The 19,844-nt window shown below is 46.2% G+C and overlaps 1 protein-coding gene across 1 annotated transcript in view; it reads left to right on the top strand.

The window, feature by feature from the left end:
• The first annotated feature begins 443 nt into the window (after positions 1-443).
• large1 (LARGE xylosyl- and glucuronyltransferase 1) overlaps positions 444-19,844 on the top strand; it is a 38,562-nt gene continuing 19,161 nt past the window's right edge. The window contains exons 1-4 of the mRNA XM_084038333.1: positions 444-1,008; positions 10,693-10,879; positions 16,915-17,225; positions 19,121-19,203. Of these exons, the coding sequence (XP_083894459.1) occupies positions 10,774-10,879; positions 16,915-17,225; positions 19,121-19,203 (500 nt within the window). The 5' untranslated portion in view covers positions 444-1,008; positions 10,693-10,773. The remainder of the gene's footprint in view (positions 1,009-10,692; positions 10,880-16,914; positions 17,226-19,120; positions 19,204-19,844) is intronic.

The raw sequence follows: 19,844 nt of genomic DNA, 5'->3' as shown, positions 1-19,844 counted from the left end.
ACACGAAGAATGTGTTAAGTACTTATTGATTAATAAATTAATCTTAATAGATACCATGTAAAACATATTAAGAAGCTGTATTATTTCTTTTTGATATTTCCCATCATAATGTACACGCAATTTAAAAATAAATTTGCAACCCTTCTATAGACCGCTAACTTTGTTAGCAGCTTCACACCTGAAGACATGGATCCGGATGCTTTTCCTTAGTCCAAATATGGTCACTTCCGTTCACTGGTTGCACATAAAATCCAAGATGTCGACGGCCAAAATGCCGAACTCGAGTCTTCAAACCTCAACACGACGACTACGTGCGTACGTCCGCGCTTTAACCCGTCTGGTGGTCTTTAATCCACGGTCCTGTAGTCCAGTCCAGACTCCCGTCCGTCCGCCCGGATCCCGGTCCGCGTTTTCCCCGGGAACCCTCTCTGAATGCAGCGCTGTGATTGGTCGCCGGATGCTTGTCAGGAAGAAAGAGCTGCTGTGTGTGTTGAGGCCGAGGACTCAGAAACGAGCAGGACCGAGACGGTCCCGGACTACCGTGGACAGGATACACGCATATCTGTGGAGTCCAGCGGACGCTAAGAAGCCGTGTGGACTGGCTGAGACCGGGTCTCCCCGAACCTCCCCTGCTGGTCCGAGGCCGCCCCGGTTCCGCGCCCCCCTCCTCCTCCTCCTCCTCCCGGTCCGTGTCGCTGCCCGCCGCCGGTCACAGTGAATCCTAGACCCGCTGCTGTTAACGGGACCGCGGTGGGGGGACCGGAGGGACGCCAGGAAGCGGTCTAGAGGTCTCCCGTCTTCTTCATCCGGCCCGGAGGAAACGTAGCGGGCGCAGCTGTTGCTGCTGGCCGCCGCCGTGGCCGTCGGGAGCGGATCCACGGGACCCGGAGAGCCGCTGATCCACGGAGCGAGTCGGCGGAGGAACCGACCAACCGCCGTTATTACCGGGGAAACATATAAATATATATAAACATATATATATATTTGATCAAAGCGTCACAAAATCAGGTGAGTGGATTTATTCCCTGGAGCTTTAAATGTGACACTTCCACTTGTTTTAACCTTAAAAAGTCCTTGTCATGTTATTTATATATTTATATGTTTGTTAACGGGCAGCAACGCAGGTTCTTCTTATCCAAACCGACACCGGGACTCAATCGGTCCTCTTTAATCCCCCCCCCCCCCCCCTCCCTAAATGTAGACGCGGAGGCGGATTAACAGAGACCCGGGTCCAGCCAAGACCTCCTCCGAGTTCCTCAAATCCTCCTGCTTCATCTCCTTATATGTGATTATTGTTTTCATGGATGCTCTTTTTTTTTTTTTGTCACTTGCGCGTGCTGTTCGGTGTGCACGCGCGTGCGTCAGCGTCCACACGCACGTAACACGCGCGTATCGCGGAGGGAGTTGGAGAGGCAACAGTTGCACACAGAGACAGTGTGAATCGGCCAACTCATGTTTAATTCAGTCCGTTAAACGGGAGTTAAAAGGTCACGTGTGTATTTAAATAAAAACACACGCATATAAATCCTACTGTCATTATAAGCTACGCGTTTTTAACGTAAAATAACTTTTATTGCTGACACCAAACCATTTATAATCCACGTGGATCCAGATCCACGTGGATTCTGGTGTGAAGCTGCTAATGTACTAAATGAACATCATGCTGGATTAAAGAAGAAGACTTGAAACTAGCGACTAGATGACTCCTCCCCCCCTGGTGGCCAGCAGAGAGAATGACAGTTTAAGGCACTTCGGCCTCGGCTTCACTTGTCAGAGGTCTACGCCTGGTTTCAATATGATAATCAAGCAATTTCGTCCGTTGTTTTTCTCCTAGAATTAACTCTTTGCGACGTTACAAATTTGTTTTAAAGTCTAGCTGAAATGTTACTTTTTAACGCTATTGGGCACACAGTTTATACAAAAAAAAAAAAAAAAAAGACCAAAAAACTAAATTTCTTCCTCGAAGGAACGTTTGGAAGACGTTGAGTTTGAGTTTAACTGAGATGAACTGACAGGAAGACGCAGGAAAGCAGCTTTATGGAGATTTAATCAGCGATCATTTCATTCTGTTCGGTCTTTAGGCTCCAAATGTCACAAACGATCAGCGATCAATACCAGAGTGGAGCTGCTGATGGAGTATTGATGACGTTTGTTCAATGAATAGATTATTAATTTTTGCTCTAAAACTCAATGAATTGGTCGTCTTCATTCTGTTTCTTTTATTGTTGTTATTATTGGACCAACAGTCTAACTGGGGATTCTGTTTACGATATAAAACTTTATAATAAGTTAATATTTGGTGCTTCGCGTCATGATTAAAGGGAAGGGAGGGAAGGGAAGACGTACCTTTTCTTTAGGAAGAAACGAAGATTGAGATTTTCCTCGATAACTTCACTTTTTCTCAAACGGGGCTACTAGAGCCCCAAGAGGAACTTTGGAGTACTGAAGGGGGGCTTGGTCCTCATTAAAGTTTTCATTAAAGGAGTCATAACCTGGTTTTATACGTATCCAGCCCCCCTTGGATCGCTTTGGATCAATTCGTAAAACTTATTAGAAAAAAAAAAAAAAAATTTAATCAAACATTGAGCTTGTTCTGACCCTTTTTCGTACCGCGATTTTATCACGCGAGATTACGCGCAAGGTTTTGACTGGTCCGGATGTGCATTGTATAATATGTAATGAGGCGCGCGTTGATTCGCCGCAGGAAGGACAGAGCCGGGGGGGCTTGCCTGCATGCAGACTCCAAAACATAAACAGCCCCCTGTCATGGCGCACACACTAAATGACGAACCTTACGGAATTCAGGCATTTATGTACGAACCAGAGTCGGAACCCGAACCGGAGAGTGAAGAGCCAGAGACGGTTGAAGAGACACGTTTACAGCAGGACGTCAGGTAGCGGACGGGGGGGGGTTGGGTGGTGAAAGAGGGGTGGGCTTATGCAAGTAGCCGCCACGGTGACGTCACCGTAGGCGCAGAATCAAAATCTCGTGCTTTAGGAATGCACACCCTTGTGTGCTATTCCTGTTCGGAAAAAGAGCAGAAGCGAAAAAACGGCGCCACTTTCAAACTCCAGCCTTTCAGGCAAGTTTCAACTGAGGTCAAACACAGATATGCATGTTTTAACAAGAGAAATTGCGATTTCCTGGTGATGACTCCTTTAAAAGAAAACATCTTAATCAGATGTCTTAAAATAATTATACTCCAAAAATGTCAACGTAAGTTCAATGAACCACATTTTATGTTCAATATTATGGAGGTAATTATTGTGTGTTGAATGTCAGACGGAAACGTCGCAAATTTGTTTTTTTTTATTGTAAATTTGCTACATCGATCTCAAAACATCAAACTATAATCTCTAGATAATTTATAACTTCATGATCTTACAAATTTGTGTTTTTTCTCGCTCATTATCAACATAATCTGGGAGACTGTTCACTTTTCTTCCTCATGTATTACATTATAATCTCTGAAATTTAATGTTTTTCCCTCATAAATAAAGAGAATATCTGAAATTTTTCCCCTCATAAATTTGCCTCTTTAATGTTGGATTTTTTTTTCTTTGAATATTCCCACCACCCCCAGCTCTGTAATTATTAATATCATGTATTTATTCTTCTAATAATACGTCGCTCCTTATATAGGTTTTATTTTTCCTATATTTGGGGTAAATTATTGAAGAAAGTTTGAGAAACGCTGGTTTACACCAACACATTCATATTGAAGGAACTCTGATATTTTTCTTGATTTTTATTTGTTTTTTATATCTGGACTTTGATGAGTCAGAAGACGTGGGCATCTCCGTGGAAACGTATCGGTGTTACCTGTGTTTGTGTTCATCGATGAGTGTGGGGGGGGGGGGGGGGCGGCTGTTTGGTGGAACAGCAAACAAACCTGTTCTGTCCACTGCTTCATTGATTTCCTCATTCAGGCCCGCGGCGTTAAAGCCTCCGTGTTTCCAGGGATGCACTCATCACCGTGGAGTCACGGTCTCGGTCCGGGTCTATGGGTCTGGTCTCTTTGGTCCAGGATCCTGCAGGGTTCTTTCGGGGGAGGGGGGGGAGTTGTTGCAGATTGCAATGCCTGATTTCACTGCAGCTTCTGTTGGGCTGCAACGTTGCCGTGTTTTAACCGAGCTCACGACCCGTGGAGAACCCTGAAGTCCAGTCCCTGATCAGGACCCGTCACACTCGTCGTCCTCCAGACCAGATGATGGCGAGTCCTAGCTGGAGTCCATTCATCCAGAGTCACATGACGTGTTGTTCTGCTGCTGTTTTAAAACGACCCATTATCTGGAGAACGTTGAGTTTGTGGCCGAACTTCAGTTTCTCACGTTGTTTTCACGTTAATTCTATCGCGATACGTCGAAAGGGGCGGGGCTGTGGTTGTCATAGCAACATAGAGGTTTCCTCCATCAGTGTCTTCCTCTTTCTCTTCGCCGTTGTTTGAAAAAAAGTTTACAGATAAAAATAAATGAAGCCTGCTGGAGTTTCTGTCGACACACTGATCTGTGTGTGTGTGTGTGTGTGTGTGTGTGTGTGTGTGTGTGTGTGTGTGTGTGTGTGTGTGTGTGTGTGTGTGTGTGTGTGTGTGTGTGTGTGTGTGTGTGTGTGTGTGTGTGTGTGTGTGTGTGTGTGTGTGTGTGTGTGTGTGTGTGTGTGTGGCTCTTATCTGATGCTGAACGCTGGGAAACTGTAAATATTCGTCCGTGGTGCAGCCGGAGAGAGCTGAGGCTGCAGTAATCGGTTACTATGGTAACCAAACTAACAACTGACGAACGACAGTCGACAGTTACTATAGTATAAGTATTACATACTTATATTTATTTAAACCCTCAAGTTTAACGATTTCTCTCTTAATCTCAGCAAAAAATTCTGAAAGTCATACAACATCACATTTGTCCCGTTGGTAGCCGTGGTAACAACAAGTTAATCAGCAGGTAAGCCCCCATCTTCACATAGACTTCTATACAACCAGAGAAGTCGCCCCCTGGTGGCCAGCAGGGAGGACGACAGCTTAAAGTCACTTCAGCGTCGGCTTCACTTTCTCAGAACAGGACGTTTCTGTCTGGTTCATATGTGGAAAAAACCGAGTCACAGTCTCTGTGGAGGACTGAAAGTGTGAAAACAGCCTTACCCCCCCCCCCCCCCACACACACACACACACATACACTAAAAATATCAAATCCCTCCCTCGCCTTGAGCGTGTCTCCGTGTGAACGATGGCAGCCTTCTGTGTGATCGTCTGTGCCAGCGACCGATATGTCAGCGCGGCGACGCGGCTCGGCGGCCGGCTAAACGACTTTCATTACGTTTCTCCTCGGCTGAGACGGATGGAACGCGGCCCGCGGCACCGAGTCCCGGCGGAGCGGCGGCGTCCTCCTGCCGGATCCACCAGATAAGACTAAACATTTGAATAGAAACGGAGTGATGGCGGTGAAACGCCATCCAAGGCCTCCGAGGCTTCCAGAGACCTGGATCAGAGAGCTGGCTGGCCCGAGATTCATCTCCCATGATGCTTTGCCTGAGCTATTTTACTTTAAAAAAAGAAAAGAAAAGTTGAGCTGGAATGATGCGGTTTTAATCCGGTTTTTTGATATATAACGTCCCTAGTCACGTCGTTTAATAATATACGCAGGAAAAAAAAATATTTTCATCTCAAAATCCAATTTTGTTTTGCATCTCATTTCTCTTTTATTAATAAAAACCTCAAAGTGAGAGAACTCGTATGTGTGGAACCTTAAGACCACCTTACGTTCGCAGGTTTCATCGTAAACCAGCTAACGCTGCATTCCTAACGTAGTTTAGAATGTAACTTGGTAGCCGTGTGTGCCGTGGTTCATATCGTACACTGTACATAAGAAGTGGACGTTGTCATGGTGACGCCACCTGTTGGGTTGTGGACTACGGTTTTGAAGCCTTGAGTTCGGCATTTTGGATTTTTTTTGCAACCAGTAGAAGGAAGTGACCATAATTGGACTATGGAGGAGCGACGGGTGGATCTAAAGGTCAAGTCAACTTTACAGCTAAGTGTTAAAGTCATCTTAGCAGCTAACTAGCATTGGTAGCGTGGTAGCGACCTGTCAATCAGCAGGTAAGCCCCGCCCCCTAAAGCATCCCCTGCTTTCTGGTCTGGTGGACTCTAAATGGACCATAATGTACTAAATGAACATCATGCTGGATTGAAGAAGACTTGAAACTAGATGTGGAGGCCAGAATCGTTCCGACAGCAGAGGCAGGACGTGGATGGACCTGGACCTGGTCCTCACCTGGTTACCGAGGGACCAGGCTTCCTTGACCTGACAGGAACATGATTCTGACCCTCAAGTCCACAGTTTTGTGTCTGATCTAGTCTACTCTATGAGTAGAAGAGGCCTATGTGTCAGCAAAGTTCAGGATCCAGATCTTCGCCAAGTCCAGACCAGCTGCTGGACCACCAACAGCTGCTGCTGAGCGTCGACTCTCAGGTTTTCAGGTGACTCAGCGTTAGTGGTTCAGGCTCCGGCACCTTTTGTGTTGTTGGTGAGTCATGTTTGTATCTGGTCCTCCCCCGAGAGTGAGGAGGAGGAGGAGGACGAGGATTTGTTTGGTCTTGTGTCTTTAATCTATTTGTTTTTTAATATTTGTCCCTGTGAGTCTCTGGGGAGCCCAGAAACCGGCAGGAGGTCTGACTGATGACGGTTTGTGTTTCTGTGGCGGAGGGGAGGGTCTTCGCTGAGGGGAGGGGCTTCACTGAGGGGAGGGGCTTCACTGTCCTGATTTTGTGCAACAGACGACATTACGACTCGTCCTTATGGATCAAATTCTCACATGAATCCATAAACCCTTGTTTGTATATTATTACGTTTAGTTAAACGTCCCATCGAGCCTTCATTAAATGTTTGTATGCGGTTGTATGAATTGATAATTAGTTTCATTCGTATTATTAGAATTTAAATGTTGGATAACAACAAGAAGCTTAAATGTGTTAGAAGAAGAAGAAGTAATAGGAATATTTGAAAAGGTGGGAGTGGTATATGAACGTCCTTGAAAAGTTGAATAACAGAGTTTTTGAAAAGCTTTTTTTATTTTTTCCACTAAGCTTCAAAGAACTGAAAACCATTTATTGGGATTTTAAAGCCTGAATGTGTGAAAGCGTTTGAGCATCCGTCCCTGAAAACACTGAATATTTCTGAAAGTATTAAAGGTTTGAGACCGGGGGGGTCGGGGACTCAGACCGGGGTCCAGATTTGGATTTATGAACGGGTTAAATAATAATGAGTGTGGTTTTGACATGGCAGGATTGATGTTGGGGGAGTTTTCATCTTCAGGAATCCTGCGTCAGCCTCCGCGGCGGCGGTGAGATCCCAGCATGCATCGGGAAGAAGCTGACGAGTCGTTTCTGTTTATAGTCCCTTCGCCCTACTTTCCTGCTGCTGCTGCCTGTTTTCAGGTGCAGCGAAGGGACACGAGGACCCAGAACAGGACTCGAGTCCAGAAACCAGACCAGGTGGAAACAAAGCTGGACGGGTTTAGACATTTATTTAAAGAAAAGTCATGCTTTTAAAACTATAGCGAGGTTTTGGCGTTCCTGTACCAGAGTCCCTTCAGAAAACCTCTCATTTTACTGCAGCAGGGTCTGACAGTCTGCTGGTCCTGGTTCTGGTCCTCCCTTCCCTCCAGCAGGACCTGTATTACGTCCTGGTCCTCCAGCAGTGTGGTGTCGGCTTTTGATGATGATATCTCTCTCTCTCCTATCGTCTTGACAACGATGAAGAAGTCTCAGAGACTCGAGGACGGAGATAAATCTGGGTGAAGATGAATGTTGCAGCTCCGAGTCGGACCGTGATTAATGTCCTCGCGGTGCCCCCCCCGACCGGAGGACAGCTTCCTGTTGAAACGCTCGCCGCGGCGTGATGATGGCGATGGAGTGATATCGGGGCGATTAAACGGAGAAGTGGTCTGGGACTCGAGGGGGACAGGGAGGACACGGCGAGTTCAAATTGGTTACAAACAATTTTCTTTTTGGAGTGCAGTCTTGGAGAGTGGACCAGTCTCCATGGCAACGGGAGCTCCACGGATCCCAAATTGAATCTTGAAAGGTGGAGGGGGGGCACTTCTGGAGTCCTGCAACGCCTTCCAGAGGCACATTATACAGAATATACGATCCTGGTGGGTCCACAGACCCCCAAAGTGTTAGTAAAAACCTGAGCCCCCTGTGCCCTAGTCCTGTATATAGAGAGACTCTGCTGGACCCAGACCCCTGGTCTTTATCTATAGAGACTCTCTGCTGGACCCAGACCCCTTGTCCCTTGTTTATAGAGAGACTCTGATGGACCCAGAACCCTGGTCTGTTGTCTATAGAGTCTCTGCTGGACCTATTTTACCGAACCGTGAATATTGCGTACCGTTACACCCAGTAGTAGCAACTTTCCCCGATCTCAGCGATTACCTTGGTACCTTCCAACCTAAATATTTGACAGGAGTGTTGCTGCGATCCTGAATGAGGGTTTAGTTGCCGGTCCTTGTCTTCGAGGATCTTGATCCACGTAGGGTTGTCCCTGTGGACCTCAGACCTGGCTTCCTCCTAAATGATCCTAATCATCTTGACTCCAGGTGTCCCCCTTTTTGTGTTTGATGTGATGCAAAGTCCTCCTTTAGTGTGTCAGAAACCAGGTCCCAGGTAGACCTCCTCGCTGATTCAGGAAGCAGCTGTGCTCGTCCCACAATGCACCTGTGAATCTCCATCAGTGGATGAAAAGCCACGTCCCTCTACTTCCCTAACAGAATACTAATGAGCGTACAGCCGAGGTGGCGTAATGAAGTGGAAGGCAAACCCCCGTCTGTCTGTTTGACTCCAAGCAGGCTCATTTTCTCATAGACTTCTGTACAACCAGACTGGTGTCGCCCCCTGGTGGCCAGCAGAGGGAATTACAGTTTAATGGCACTTCAGCGTCGGCTTCGCTTTTTCAGAACCTGGAAATTGCTGCCTGCTCATAACCAAATGGATATAAAATAATCCAATAAATGCTGAAGGCTCCTCATTACTGTGAAATGTTATTTCATCCTGCTGCTTTTTACAGTAATGAGTGTTAGTGCAGGTCATTTTAATGCATTCCAGCTGTATTTAATTCAACATGTCCTTAATCCAAAGTGTTTTTGTTTCACATTTTCACAGTTTTTATTTGGCAATCATAATAATAATAAAAAACAGGGTCAGTTATGTGATTGGCTGTCAGATGGATGGGTGGGCAGGTGGTGGATTGTGATCCTAAACCTAACCAAGAGGTTTACAGGGTTGGAACAGGTGCTGGAAATCCTTGAAAACACACTTTAGTCTGGTGTTTTCAAGGATGGAAATGTGCTTGGATTTAGAATAAAGTGCTTGAAATGTGACTTTGGAGAAGGTGGATGAAGCCTGAGTTTAGTTACCAAACCTAACTTGACTGCAGTTTAATCCAAGTGTGTAAACCGGCTGTCGGGACTCGGACCCTGGTCTGCCAGTCCTGGTTAAACCTCTTTGATCCACCCGTGATGCCTTTTTTTTCTCCTGGCGCTGCCGTGGATCTGCTGACTCGGCAGCAGGATGCCTCGCCGCCGCGGTAATGAATGTCTCCGAGCGTTTCATTTGCGATGTAAATCGGAGTATCCAGCGGAGGGCTAATATCACACAGGGGGGTCAGAGGTTAAGGAGCACTGCAGTGATTCCTAGTCGGCCTGTGAAAGATCGTAGTTTAATCTCCTTTTAGCCTCGTTTAACCCGTCTCTCTCTGAGCTCCGGCCACATAAGAAACCCGTAGTAATATAGTTCTATTGGGTGGCACTCTGATAATTGGCGGTCCTGCTTGTGTATGCGTCAGCCGGAGGTATTATGTCTCATCCCTGGGCAGCCGCTGCCCCCGCTTAGACATCGACTGAGGTCAGCGGGGTAATTGGACAAATGTGGCGGGAACGGAAAGAGGATTTGGACTAATATCACATAATGAGACGTCTATAGCCTCGGCCCCCGCATCGCAACCGGGGATTGACGAATTAGTTTAGGTCATCAAAGTCAGATTAGGATGCGACCGCCTGATTAAAGCAACATGAGTCTCTTCAGACCGGCGACCAAAAAATAACTTGCTTTGTGCTTCAGAGTTTCTGTTGGTTATGACAGGGGTCTTCAACGGTGGAGGGACCCCCAAGGCCTATAGAGACCCTGTGGAGGGACCCCCAAGGCTTTTATAGACCCGGTGGAGGGACCCCCTATTACATATCATATAATGTTCCTTATTAAACAATAATAATGTGTAGTGCAGCCTGTAGTTCCATGTATAACAGTACTTTGTAATGATGGATGGATACGATGCTAAGACATTCAAATAAAAATTGTTGACAGATTCATATTTTAATTCTATTTTGGCATTTCTACATCACACTTTCTCAGCATAATATTAAACAAACAGGAAGATTTATTTTAATACATTAAAGTTGCCCACCGGTGACTATTTGGTCAACTGAAGCTGGTTGCTAGGCGACGGAAGCTTCAAAGGGTGGTGAGCGGGGGAACAGCCGGTGACGACCGCTCGGTTCGCCCTACGTGGTCTTCAAAGGATCGAGTCTGACGTAGATTGTGAAACCCGCCTCCTTCGTAGGATGCTGCAAATGTAAATGTGGAAGTGATGCGGCGGTGTTTCCGTCTCTAACGTGGCGTTGCTTCCTCCCCCTCTCTGCAGTGCCATGAATCAGCCTGGACAGCAGCTGCTGCCCACATAGAGGTCGCTCCGCCTCTCTTTCCACCCGCGTCGCTGCAGAGGATGCTGGGAATGTGTCGCGGGCGCAGGAAGTTCCTGGCGGCCTCCCTCGCGCTGCTCGTCATCCCGGCGCTCACCTGGCTTTATCTGTCGGTCGGGAGCTTTCAAGGTAAGATCGCCGATCTCCTGACACCGACTGTTTGTCTGGCGATGAGTGCCCTCTACTGGTGGAAACACCGCTATTGCAATCAAGGTTTGCCATTAGCTGAACTGGCAACAAGCGTATTTTATCGTCATGACGACGTCTTTTGGACCAGTCGTTTTTGAGGTTAGCAGAATGAACAAAATCTCACATCCCGACTATAAATGATCAGCTTTTTAAGGCAACAAAAAGAACACTGAGTTGCCATGTTCCTGAGACACTGACCTCTGCTGGCGTCTGTCGGTCACTACAACACTAATCAATACGTAAGAGAAGAGTAATAACGGTGTTGAGATGGATTTTGAAATCCCCTTTTACACCGTGATACAAACTAAGTGACAGTTTAAACAACCACAACATAACAACACAACAAATTGTAGCTTTAAACAAACGACTAATATTCGGTCGATTCCAATAATGATCTTTATTGATTGATATTTGCTCTCCTGCTGCTGTAAGAAATATATTGACCCCCTCTCTCGGCCTCCACCCTCCTTTTTTTTCCTACAGTGGCCGTCGTAGAAATAACACCTTGATCAATCCTTAAAATAAAGAAAGAATAGTTCACAAAATGTTCAATAATTAAACGGCATTGTAAGGTTTTTTTTACAGTACATAGTGACTTAAATACCAAAGAAGAAAGTGTGAAGAAAGCGGTTTCCTGTGGACAAAGTCACCCCCCTCCTCTTTTCCTTGGAGGTGTTGCATTAATGAGTTACTGAGGCCTGTCCAAAGTTGATTACTTCCTACAGACAATATAGTCCACGACTTCCTGCAGCCACTTTAATGACTTTGACTCGCAGGATTGAAATGCTGCAGTGGCACTGCTTTTTTTTTTTTTTAATTATGATTAAATTGACAATTTTGACTTGGGGGGGTCACCGTCACTGGAGACTGTATATGTGAATAGGCTCCCATAACACAATGGCCACCAGAGTCTGCAAAGTAATTATCGGACTTGGCGGCGGATGGCTGGCGGTGGGGACTAGTTCCTGGGGACTGTGATGAGTTGTGAAAGGACCTGGCTGCAGGGAGCATCAGCTGTAGGTGAGACCTGAATGTGTGAGACAGGAACAGTGTGCCTCGCTGCCTCCCGACTCTCCCTTTCACACTTCCTCTCTCCATCTGTAACCTCCATCACCATGATGCTTTAGTCCTCCTCCACTTCTTCTGGTGTTTATCTGCTGGACAGAGAGACACGTCTGAAGAAGCTGCTACAAACAGCAAGCCTCAAAGTGAAGCTGACGCTGAGGTGCCTTAAAGCTGCATTCTCCCTGCTGGCCACCAGGGGGTGACTCCTCTCTGGTTGTATAGAAGCCTGTGAGAAAGGGGCTTACCTGCTGACTGACGGGTCCATTTAGAGTCCAACAGACCAGAAAGCAAGGGATGCTTTAGGGGGCGGGGCTTACCTGCTGATTGACAGGTCGCTACCAATGCTAGTTAGCTACTAAGATGACTTTAACACTTAGCTGTAAAGCTGACCTTGAATCATAGAAGCTAACTTTGTAAGCAGCTTCACACAAGAATCCACATGGATCCAGATCCAGTAAGGTCGCAGAAAGCTGGACGTAAACAGGAAGAGGACTTGTTACAAAGTGATATCAAATCTAGTGAACGTGTCTAAAGAACGCTGCTAAAATCAACATATCTGAAAATCCAGACTAAACCGAACATGATGATGATGATGATGAGACCGCTATGAAATCAGGAATATTGTCATATTAGGTGTAATACTGGAACACGAGTGTGCAGGAAGAAAAAAGACAGGAAGTGTACGAACTAACTGGTAATTTAAAACCTGTTGGACCCCCCAGGACCCCCACCGACGCCGTACACCCGACGCCAACAATTTGTTTTTAATCTTCCTACTCAAACATCATAAATACATAAGCTCTGTTGTGAAAACCAATTTTCTTCAGCTCAGAGCTGAACCCCCAAAGTTAAGCCTCGCCTCACTCCCTCAAATGAGAAAAAGGTTATCGTGCTTCCATCTCGTCGCGGCGGGATTAATGCTCGGCCCGTCGCCGCTCTCTTCACCGGTGGAAGTGCCTCCCAGCAAAAACCGCCAAAACACACCGGTGTTGCCAACTTTTAAATTGCTTCCCTTTAAGGTTGTAATGAACGAATGCTTTGACGTGTTCCGCTCCAACTTCTTTTTTCGTTGAGACATTGCGATGCCTCTTAATGACCACTCTGGACCAGAGATGCATTAGTGGACGGATAAACCAATCAATGATTAAATGCCTATGAATTGCTCTCACACTTTTTTTTTGGAAACAAATCTCAACCCCAGAATAATCTGATCAGCGCGTCCCCATGCTTCATTTTAATTGGCAGCCGACTTGGTCCAGAAAATAAAAAATGCAGGATTGATGTGAGATTTCTCTATAAAATGAAGTGACGACGCCCGGCATGCAAATATTATCTCTTCTGCAATTAATCACATCGCCCGCTCATTACTTTGACCTTCCCGACTAATTCATTTAAGTTTCCCTTGAAGGCGAAGCCGACCTTAAACTGAGCTCCGAGGGGGACGTGAATGTCTCTTTAAACGGGTAACGCACGGCAACAACGAGCTACGACTTACATTTTTTATTTCCGACTCGAGGCAACAAAACTGCTTAGTTAGTAAAATAAATACTTGTTTTTTGTATGAAGGCTGTTAGCTTCAAAAACATGACGTGACTTCACGTAACATACTCACGCAAAGTTCAGACTACCAGCTCTAAGTGTCGGTACGATCGTCACCTTAGGTGATTTCAGAGTCGTAACGTCTTGTTGGAACTTGGCCCAGAGACCTCCAGGTCTTAAAAGTGAAGCCAATGCTGAAGTGCCTTCAACGTGCATTCTCTCTGCTGGCCAGCAGCTGGCGACTCCTCTCTGATTGTATAGACGTACACATTTGTTGAAAGAAAGAAACCACAACATATCGTCGCTGATAAAGTAAGAGCAAAAAAAATAGAAACGGGTGTTATTAACACATTTGAAAAGCTGCAAAGTTAAACTTGAGTCATGAAGCTAACTGTGTTAGCAGCTTCACATCCATCTGGTCTCCGATCATGGAAATTCACCAGGATGAAGTTATTGTGATGATGGTTTTTATTGCGATCTGCGATAATATTTCCTGTACAGTGTTGGTAGATCTGAAAGTCATCACATAACAGTGTTGTGATGTCCTGAATCTGAAGTTCTGCTCAAAAACAGCCGTCTAGACTAAATCTGATGATTCAGTGACCAGCCGAGCTGAGTGAGAAACCCTGACTCATCATTTATTTACATTCCCCTCATGAATATGCAGGAGGTTGATGCTTTTTTCCCCCTATAATTGGGGCGTTTGTGTTCCTGGAAGCTGCGTTATGTCACCGCGGAGAGGCCGCCGGTAGATTGTGATGCAAATGTTGGCCCAGATCACAGCGAGGGTCCAGAACTCCAGGAGGCGCCTCGGAGAATCTACATGACACGCTGGATCAGTCAGATCACATATGAAATATTCAACATATTGTCTTTATTCCCATAATGAATATTAAACACGGTGGTGAATGAGTATCATCGTCCCAGTAAAGTATATAAAAGTGAACCACAGAGGTTCAACGTTACGAGTCTTAACGAGAACGTTACCAAAATAAATCTAAATATCGTCAACAACCTGTTTTAATGATGCAGCTCGGTCCGTTTGCTTCTAAAGGCGCCTTTACTTCATAACAGAGATCTTCAACAGGGGGTCCAGGAGTTACTGCAGGGGGTCCGGGACCGGATTGAGAAATTGTGATAAAATAGAATTAAAATATGAATCTGTCAACAATTATTATTTTAATGTCTTAGCATCGTATCCATCCATCATTAAAGTCCTGTTATACATGAACTATAGGCTGCACTACACATTATTATTGTTTAATAAGGAACATTATATCATATGTAATAGGGGGTCCCTCCACCGGGTCTCTATAGGCCTTGGGGGTCCCTCCACAACAGACCGCCTGAGTGTGATCTGCTCTGTAGGACCAACATGGGGTGACTCCTAGAAGAAGGTTTAAGTCAGGTTTTAAAAGCAGCTTTCTGTCAGTTTTATTTAGTCCAAACATAAGCCCCCCCCCATTATTGAACATAAAATACAATGAACATTTTTCCTTTATCACATTTTCTACAATTAATAAACGTAACATTTACCAAATATGGGCGCAGCATTAAGAGGAATCACCTCCACCAGGGGCCGTTGGGGCTCCTGTGCTCGTACCGACGCCCTCGTTAGCATGGAGTTGATGAGCTTCTTGACAAATCACTCAAAGCCAAATGAATTGGCGTTGAGACCAGGTGCATCTGCTGGCCTGAAAAAGCCCATATGTCATCTCTGAGCCGCACAAACAAACGGCCAGCGGGATTACACCCGACCAATCCACTCTGCAAGATTAATCACATCTCTGACGGAGTCCAGAAGGTGCTTCTGGGGGGGCAGGAGAGGGCTTAGTGGTCCTCCGTGGTCCAGAGGACCCAGGTTTATCCTGAAGGCCTGTATGTGTTCAAAACATCCAAGCTGGATTCACTGGATCTTCACACGTGGGCTAGAGGAACCAGAATAAAGTCTTGAACTGTGATTTAATATCAATAACCAGTTTAAAGGATGTTGAAATAACTCCATCATGATGGTGATCAGTAAAACGTGCTGAGTCATGCTTTGTTAGGTCTGTCTGCAAGACCACAAGATAACTACTGTTAAAACGCTGGTTTTCTGAATGGAGTCTGGTTGATGGCGCTAGGCTACGCTAACATTGTAGCTGCTCCAGCAACACTCCAAATAAGGTCATCTAGACATAAATACAGCAGAGACCTTGTTGTTTGGACCACAGACAGTCTCTGGTTCCTCCACATAGTCTGGTCTGGTCTCTGGACTAATGTGAGCTACGTCTAGACCTCTTGGGTACCACAGACAGTCTCTGGTTCTGGTCTGGTCTCTGGACTAATGTGAGCTCCTATCTAGACCTCTGGGGGACCACAGACAGTCTCTGGTTCCTCCACATAGTCTGGTCTCTGGACTAATGTGAGCTACTATCTAGACCTCTTGGGTACCACAGACAGTCTCTGGTTCTGGTCTGGTCTCTGGACTAATGTGAGCTCCTATCTAGACCTGTGGGGGACCACAGACAGTCTCTGGTTCCTCCACATAGTCTGGTCTCTGGACTAATGTGAGCTACTATCTAGACCTCTTGGGTACCACAGACAGTCTCTGGTTCTGGTCTGGTCTCTGGACTAATGTGAGCTCCTATCTAGACCTGTGGGGGACCACAGACAGTCTCTGGTTCCTCCACATAGTCTGGTCTCTGGACTAATGTGAGCTACCAGGCGGCCCGTGTTCCACAGGGAGACTCGTGCAGTTAACCTATTGTTTTCTTTAATGATCTCCAACCAGGACCCGGCCGCCCCCCTTTGGGAGCCGGGCGTTCTCAGATGTACTGAAGAGAGAGAGAGAGAGAGACTTGAATGAGATGCAGAGCCCGGCCGCCCAGCCGGACTGACAGTATTGATTATAGAGATATGAAGCCCCGCAGGCTCGTTGGTGGAGGATTTAATAGAGAAGCCTGGAGACCATGCGGGTCCACCTTTGTGCTGCGGGACCAGATTGAAGGAAATTAATATTAACATGATCAATAACTGTTGGTTTTCCTTGACGTGAGGTCGTTTGTTGTGTTGATCATTAGAGGATATCAGATTTTATGTGAATGTGTGATTCTTGCTTGTATATTTTATAGACACATCACTAATACATTATTGATTTGGCATTTTGATTTCATATTAATATACAGGCTTCATACAGGAGCTGGAAATCTGAACACTATAGTATACTATATACTATACTATAATAGTATATACTGAGTACTGAGTTTTGTATTGGATACCGCAGCTGGAAGGTGCTGGATACCTTGAAATGCTTGAAAAGTGCTTGAATTTGACTTTGGAGAAGGTGGAGGAACCCTGTAAATATATAATAATTGATATCCCCCCCACAGTGAAGCCCCTCCCCCTGTCTCCGCTGGAAGCCCAGTCGTCGACGCCGGTGGGCGGGGCCGGCGAGCGTCAGGCCTTAGAGCTGCGGGTCCGGGCGGTGGAGGAAGAGAACCGCGCGCTGCGCCGGGAGCTGAGCCGGCCGCCCAGGAGTCCGTCGGCGGCACGCCTTCCCAACGGCGGTCACCGTGGCAACCAGAGCCGCACCCACTCGGAGGAGGGCACCGGCGACAACGAGGGCCAGAAGGCGGCGGCGGCGGCGGCGCTGGGGAACAGCTCGGACTGTGTGCAGCAGCCGGCGGTGGACAAGTGTGAGGTCAGTGGCGTAACCATGGCGAGGCGACACTCTTGTTTTCTGTGCTTATACGAAGCTACAGCGCTGTAGTGTGCATTCCAGGCCAGCAGGGGGCGCTGTGACTTTCTAACAAAAGCCTGCAAATCTACACTTTGTTGGAGGAGTGCTAATAAACACAAACACGGCTAACGTCGTCTTCTTACTCACGCAACTTGACTCACCTCGACTGCAAACGTAATACGCCACTGTGCGAAGTGGAGCCGTGACATCACCGTTTCCACGGTGACTGGTTTACGTTAGTTTACACGCCGACGCTGGATTATTTAAATGATTTATCTCCGTTCAAACGTTTTCGTTGATACTTTTGAAAACGTCGTGTAAACCTTACTTCCCGTGAAGTTTATTTTGAAAATACACTGCATGTCGAGTAGGGGTGTAGCGCTAGTTTTTAAAATAATACGATACGTATCATTTTCTATGGTTCCGATACGATTCAAGGACGATGTTTGGTTTTCTAGAACGATACGATTCAATGCACCGGCTGTGTTTCTGGTGCTTTTTTAACGGTTCTGAACGACGGTTCGTACTCTGGGCCCGCCCCTACACATCCTCTGATTGGCTGAGGCCGTGGTGACTCATCTCTGTATGCTGTGATGGAAAAAACATGACCAGCTGAATGTTGGAGCACCGGTGGAACAAGAGACAAGTGTAGTCGCACTTTCTTTGGTCCGGAGGAGGATGAAGATCCATAAAGCAGATGAATCTCCTCTAATAACGAGCGTATAGATCAGGTGATCATGTGACGTTAGAGGGGAAACTACAGCGTATGTATCCATTTAAATCAAATCAACAGTTTGAAGCGTTGGAGCACTGTTTATTTGCCGAGTCGCTACTTCCTGTCCGTCTTCCTTCCTGTCGGATCCTCTCTTTTCCTCGCCGTCACTCAGCCGTGTTCAAACGCCGGCCGGCTGCTTCGGGAGGAGGAAAGAGAGTTTTAAAGGATCCTGACCCTGCAGGGAAGCAGCTCTGAGAGGGGGGGGGGGGGGGGTTGTCTTGGCGAGCTAAAAGCGGCGTGCTAACCCGAGGCTGTGAGGAGGCCGACATGGTGTTACAGCTGCTGAAAGGAAAAGGTGAAATGAAGTGAGGAAGGAAGCCGCTCTCTGCTCGGAAACAGAGTGCTTCTGATTTGTCTTCTTATTCCAGCACGCTGAATGAATGTTTGGTTTCACAGCCGCGGCCCAAAAACAAGTTCCTCCTCCTCGCTGCCAGCGTCGGTGCTTCACGGCAGCATCGTTGATGTGATCGTTGATTTTGACTCCATTCAAAAAACAGCTTTTTATATGCATATATTTATTTATATTATTAATAAATGAAAGAAGAAATCTTTCATTTCTTTAAATATTTTGATGAATATTTAAAGAAAAGAAAAGTGCTTCAGCTGTTTCAGCACCGTGGACAGCTCCACAGAGTTCCCCTGACCATCCATCGTCATCTGGAGAGGGACGTTACCATGACGACTTCCACCTCTTCCCTTCCCACCCCTCCTCCACTACGACTATAAAAATAAGAAAACTCAACTTTAATAAAGTGTTTTTTAATAAAAGAAAATCCAGACGGAGGAAAACATGAACGATGGGACGTCGTGGACTGAAATGTTTTGCCGTCATAATAGTTAAACATCACAGGCTTTCACTGAGCGGCATCACAATTGTTCCCATGATGCTTTGCTGCAAGATAATGGATGTTCCACCAAAACTAAATCAATACTTTGGACTTTCTATCTTTATGTGTTTTTCTATTTCTACTCTGCTGATTCCTATCTCTGCTGATATCTTCCTCCCGTGTGACCTGCAGAACGATGAAGTTCTCTCAGCTCCTCGTCTTCCTCCCTCTAACGTTCTCCTCTCTCTCCTCAGACCATCCACGTGGCCATCGTGTGTGCCGGCTACAACGCCAGCCGAGACGTGGTGACGCTGGTCAAATCCGTCCTCTTCCACCGGTACGTCTCTAAAACCAGGGTCGGGATGGTGCTGGAAATCCTTGAAAACACTTGAATGTTAGTGCAGTGTTTTCAAGGTTTGAAAAGTGCTTGGATTTAGACTAAAGGTCTTGAAATGTGCGTTGTATGTGATGACATCTATGATAGAACAGAGAAAAGAAGATCTCCATATTTGAGGGACTGAAAACAGCATTTTCTGACATTTCTTTATGAAAAATGACTTTTGATGATGAACAGATGATGAAAATAGTTGGTGATTATATTTCTGTGGATCTGTTAGTGGAATTAGTTTTCCTTTCATTTGTGGTCCTTCTGTAAAAAGCTGTCTCCAAACATCATGTTGGTTGTTTAGAGGACAATAACATCTCATTTAATGTGATGAACAAGTGACATAATAAGTAGACTGAATACTGACCATTGGATTGGTACAAATATGGAGTTTACCACAGCTGGAAGGTGCTGGAAAAGCATGGAAATGCACCTGGAAATGCTTGGAAAGTGCTTGAACCCCTCCTCACGCCTGCTGGTCGTTCTGAACCCAAACCTTTCATTTCATGTCCGTATCTCCAGCACCTACAGTAACACCTGTTAGTGTTACCGTGGCGATGACCTCCGTTAGCTGACGGATGGACCGGCCAGAC

The sequence above is a fragment of the Eutrigla gurnardus genome, assembly GCF_963514095.1.
Source record: "Eutrigla gurnardus genome assembly, chromosome: 21".
Classification (NCBI taxonomy): Eukaryota; Metazoa; Chordata; class Actinopteri; order Perciformes; family Triglidae; genus Eutrigla; species Eutrigla gurnardus.
The sequence above is the reverse complement of the archived record's forward strand: the minus strand, read 5'-3'. Positions and strand labels throughout refer to the sequence as shown.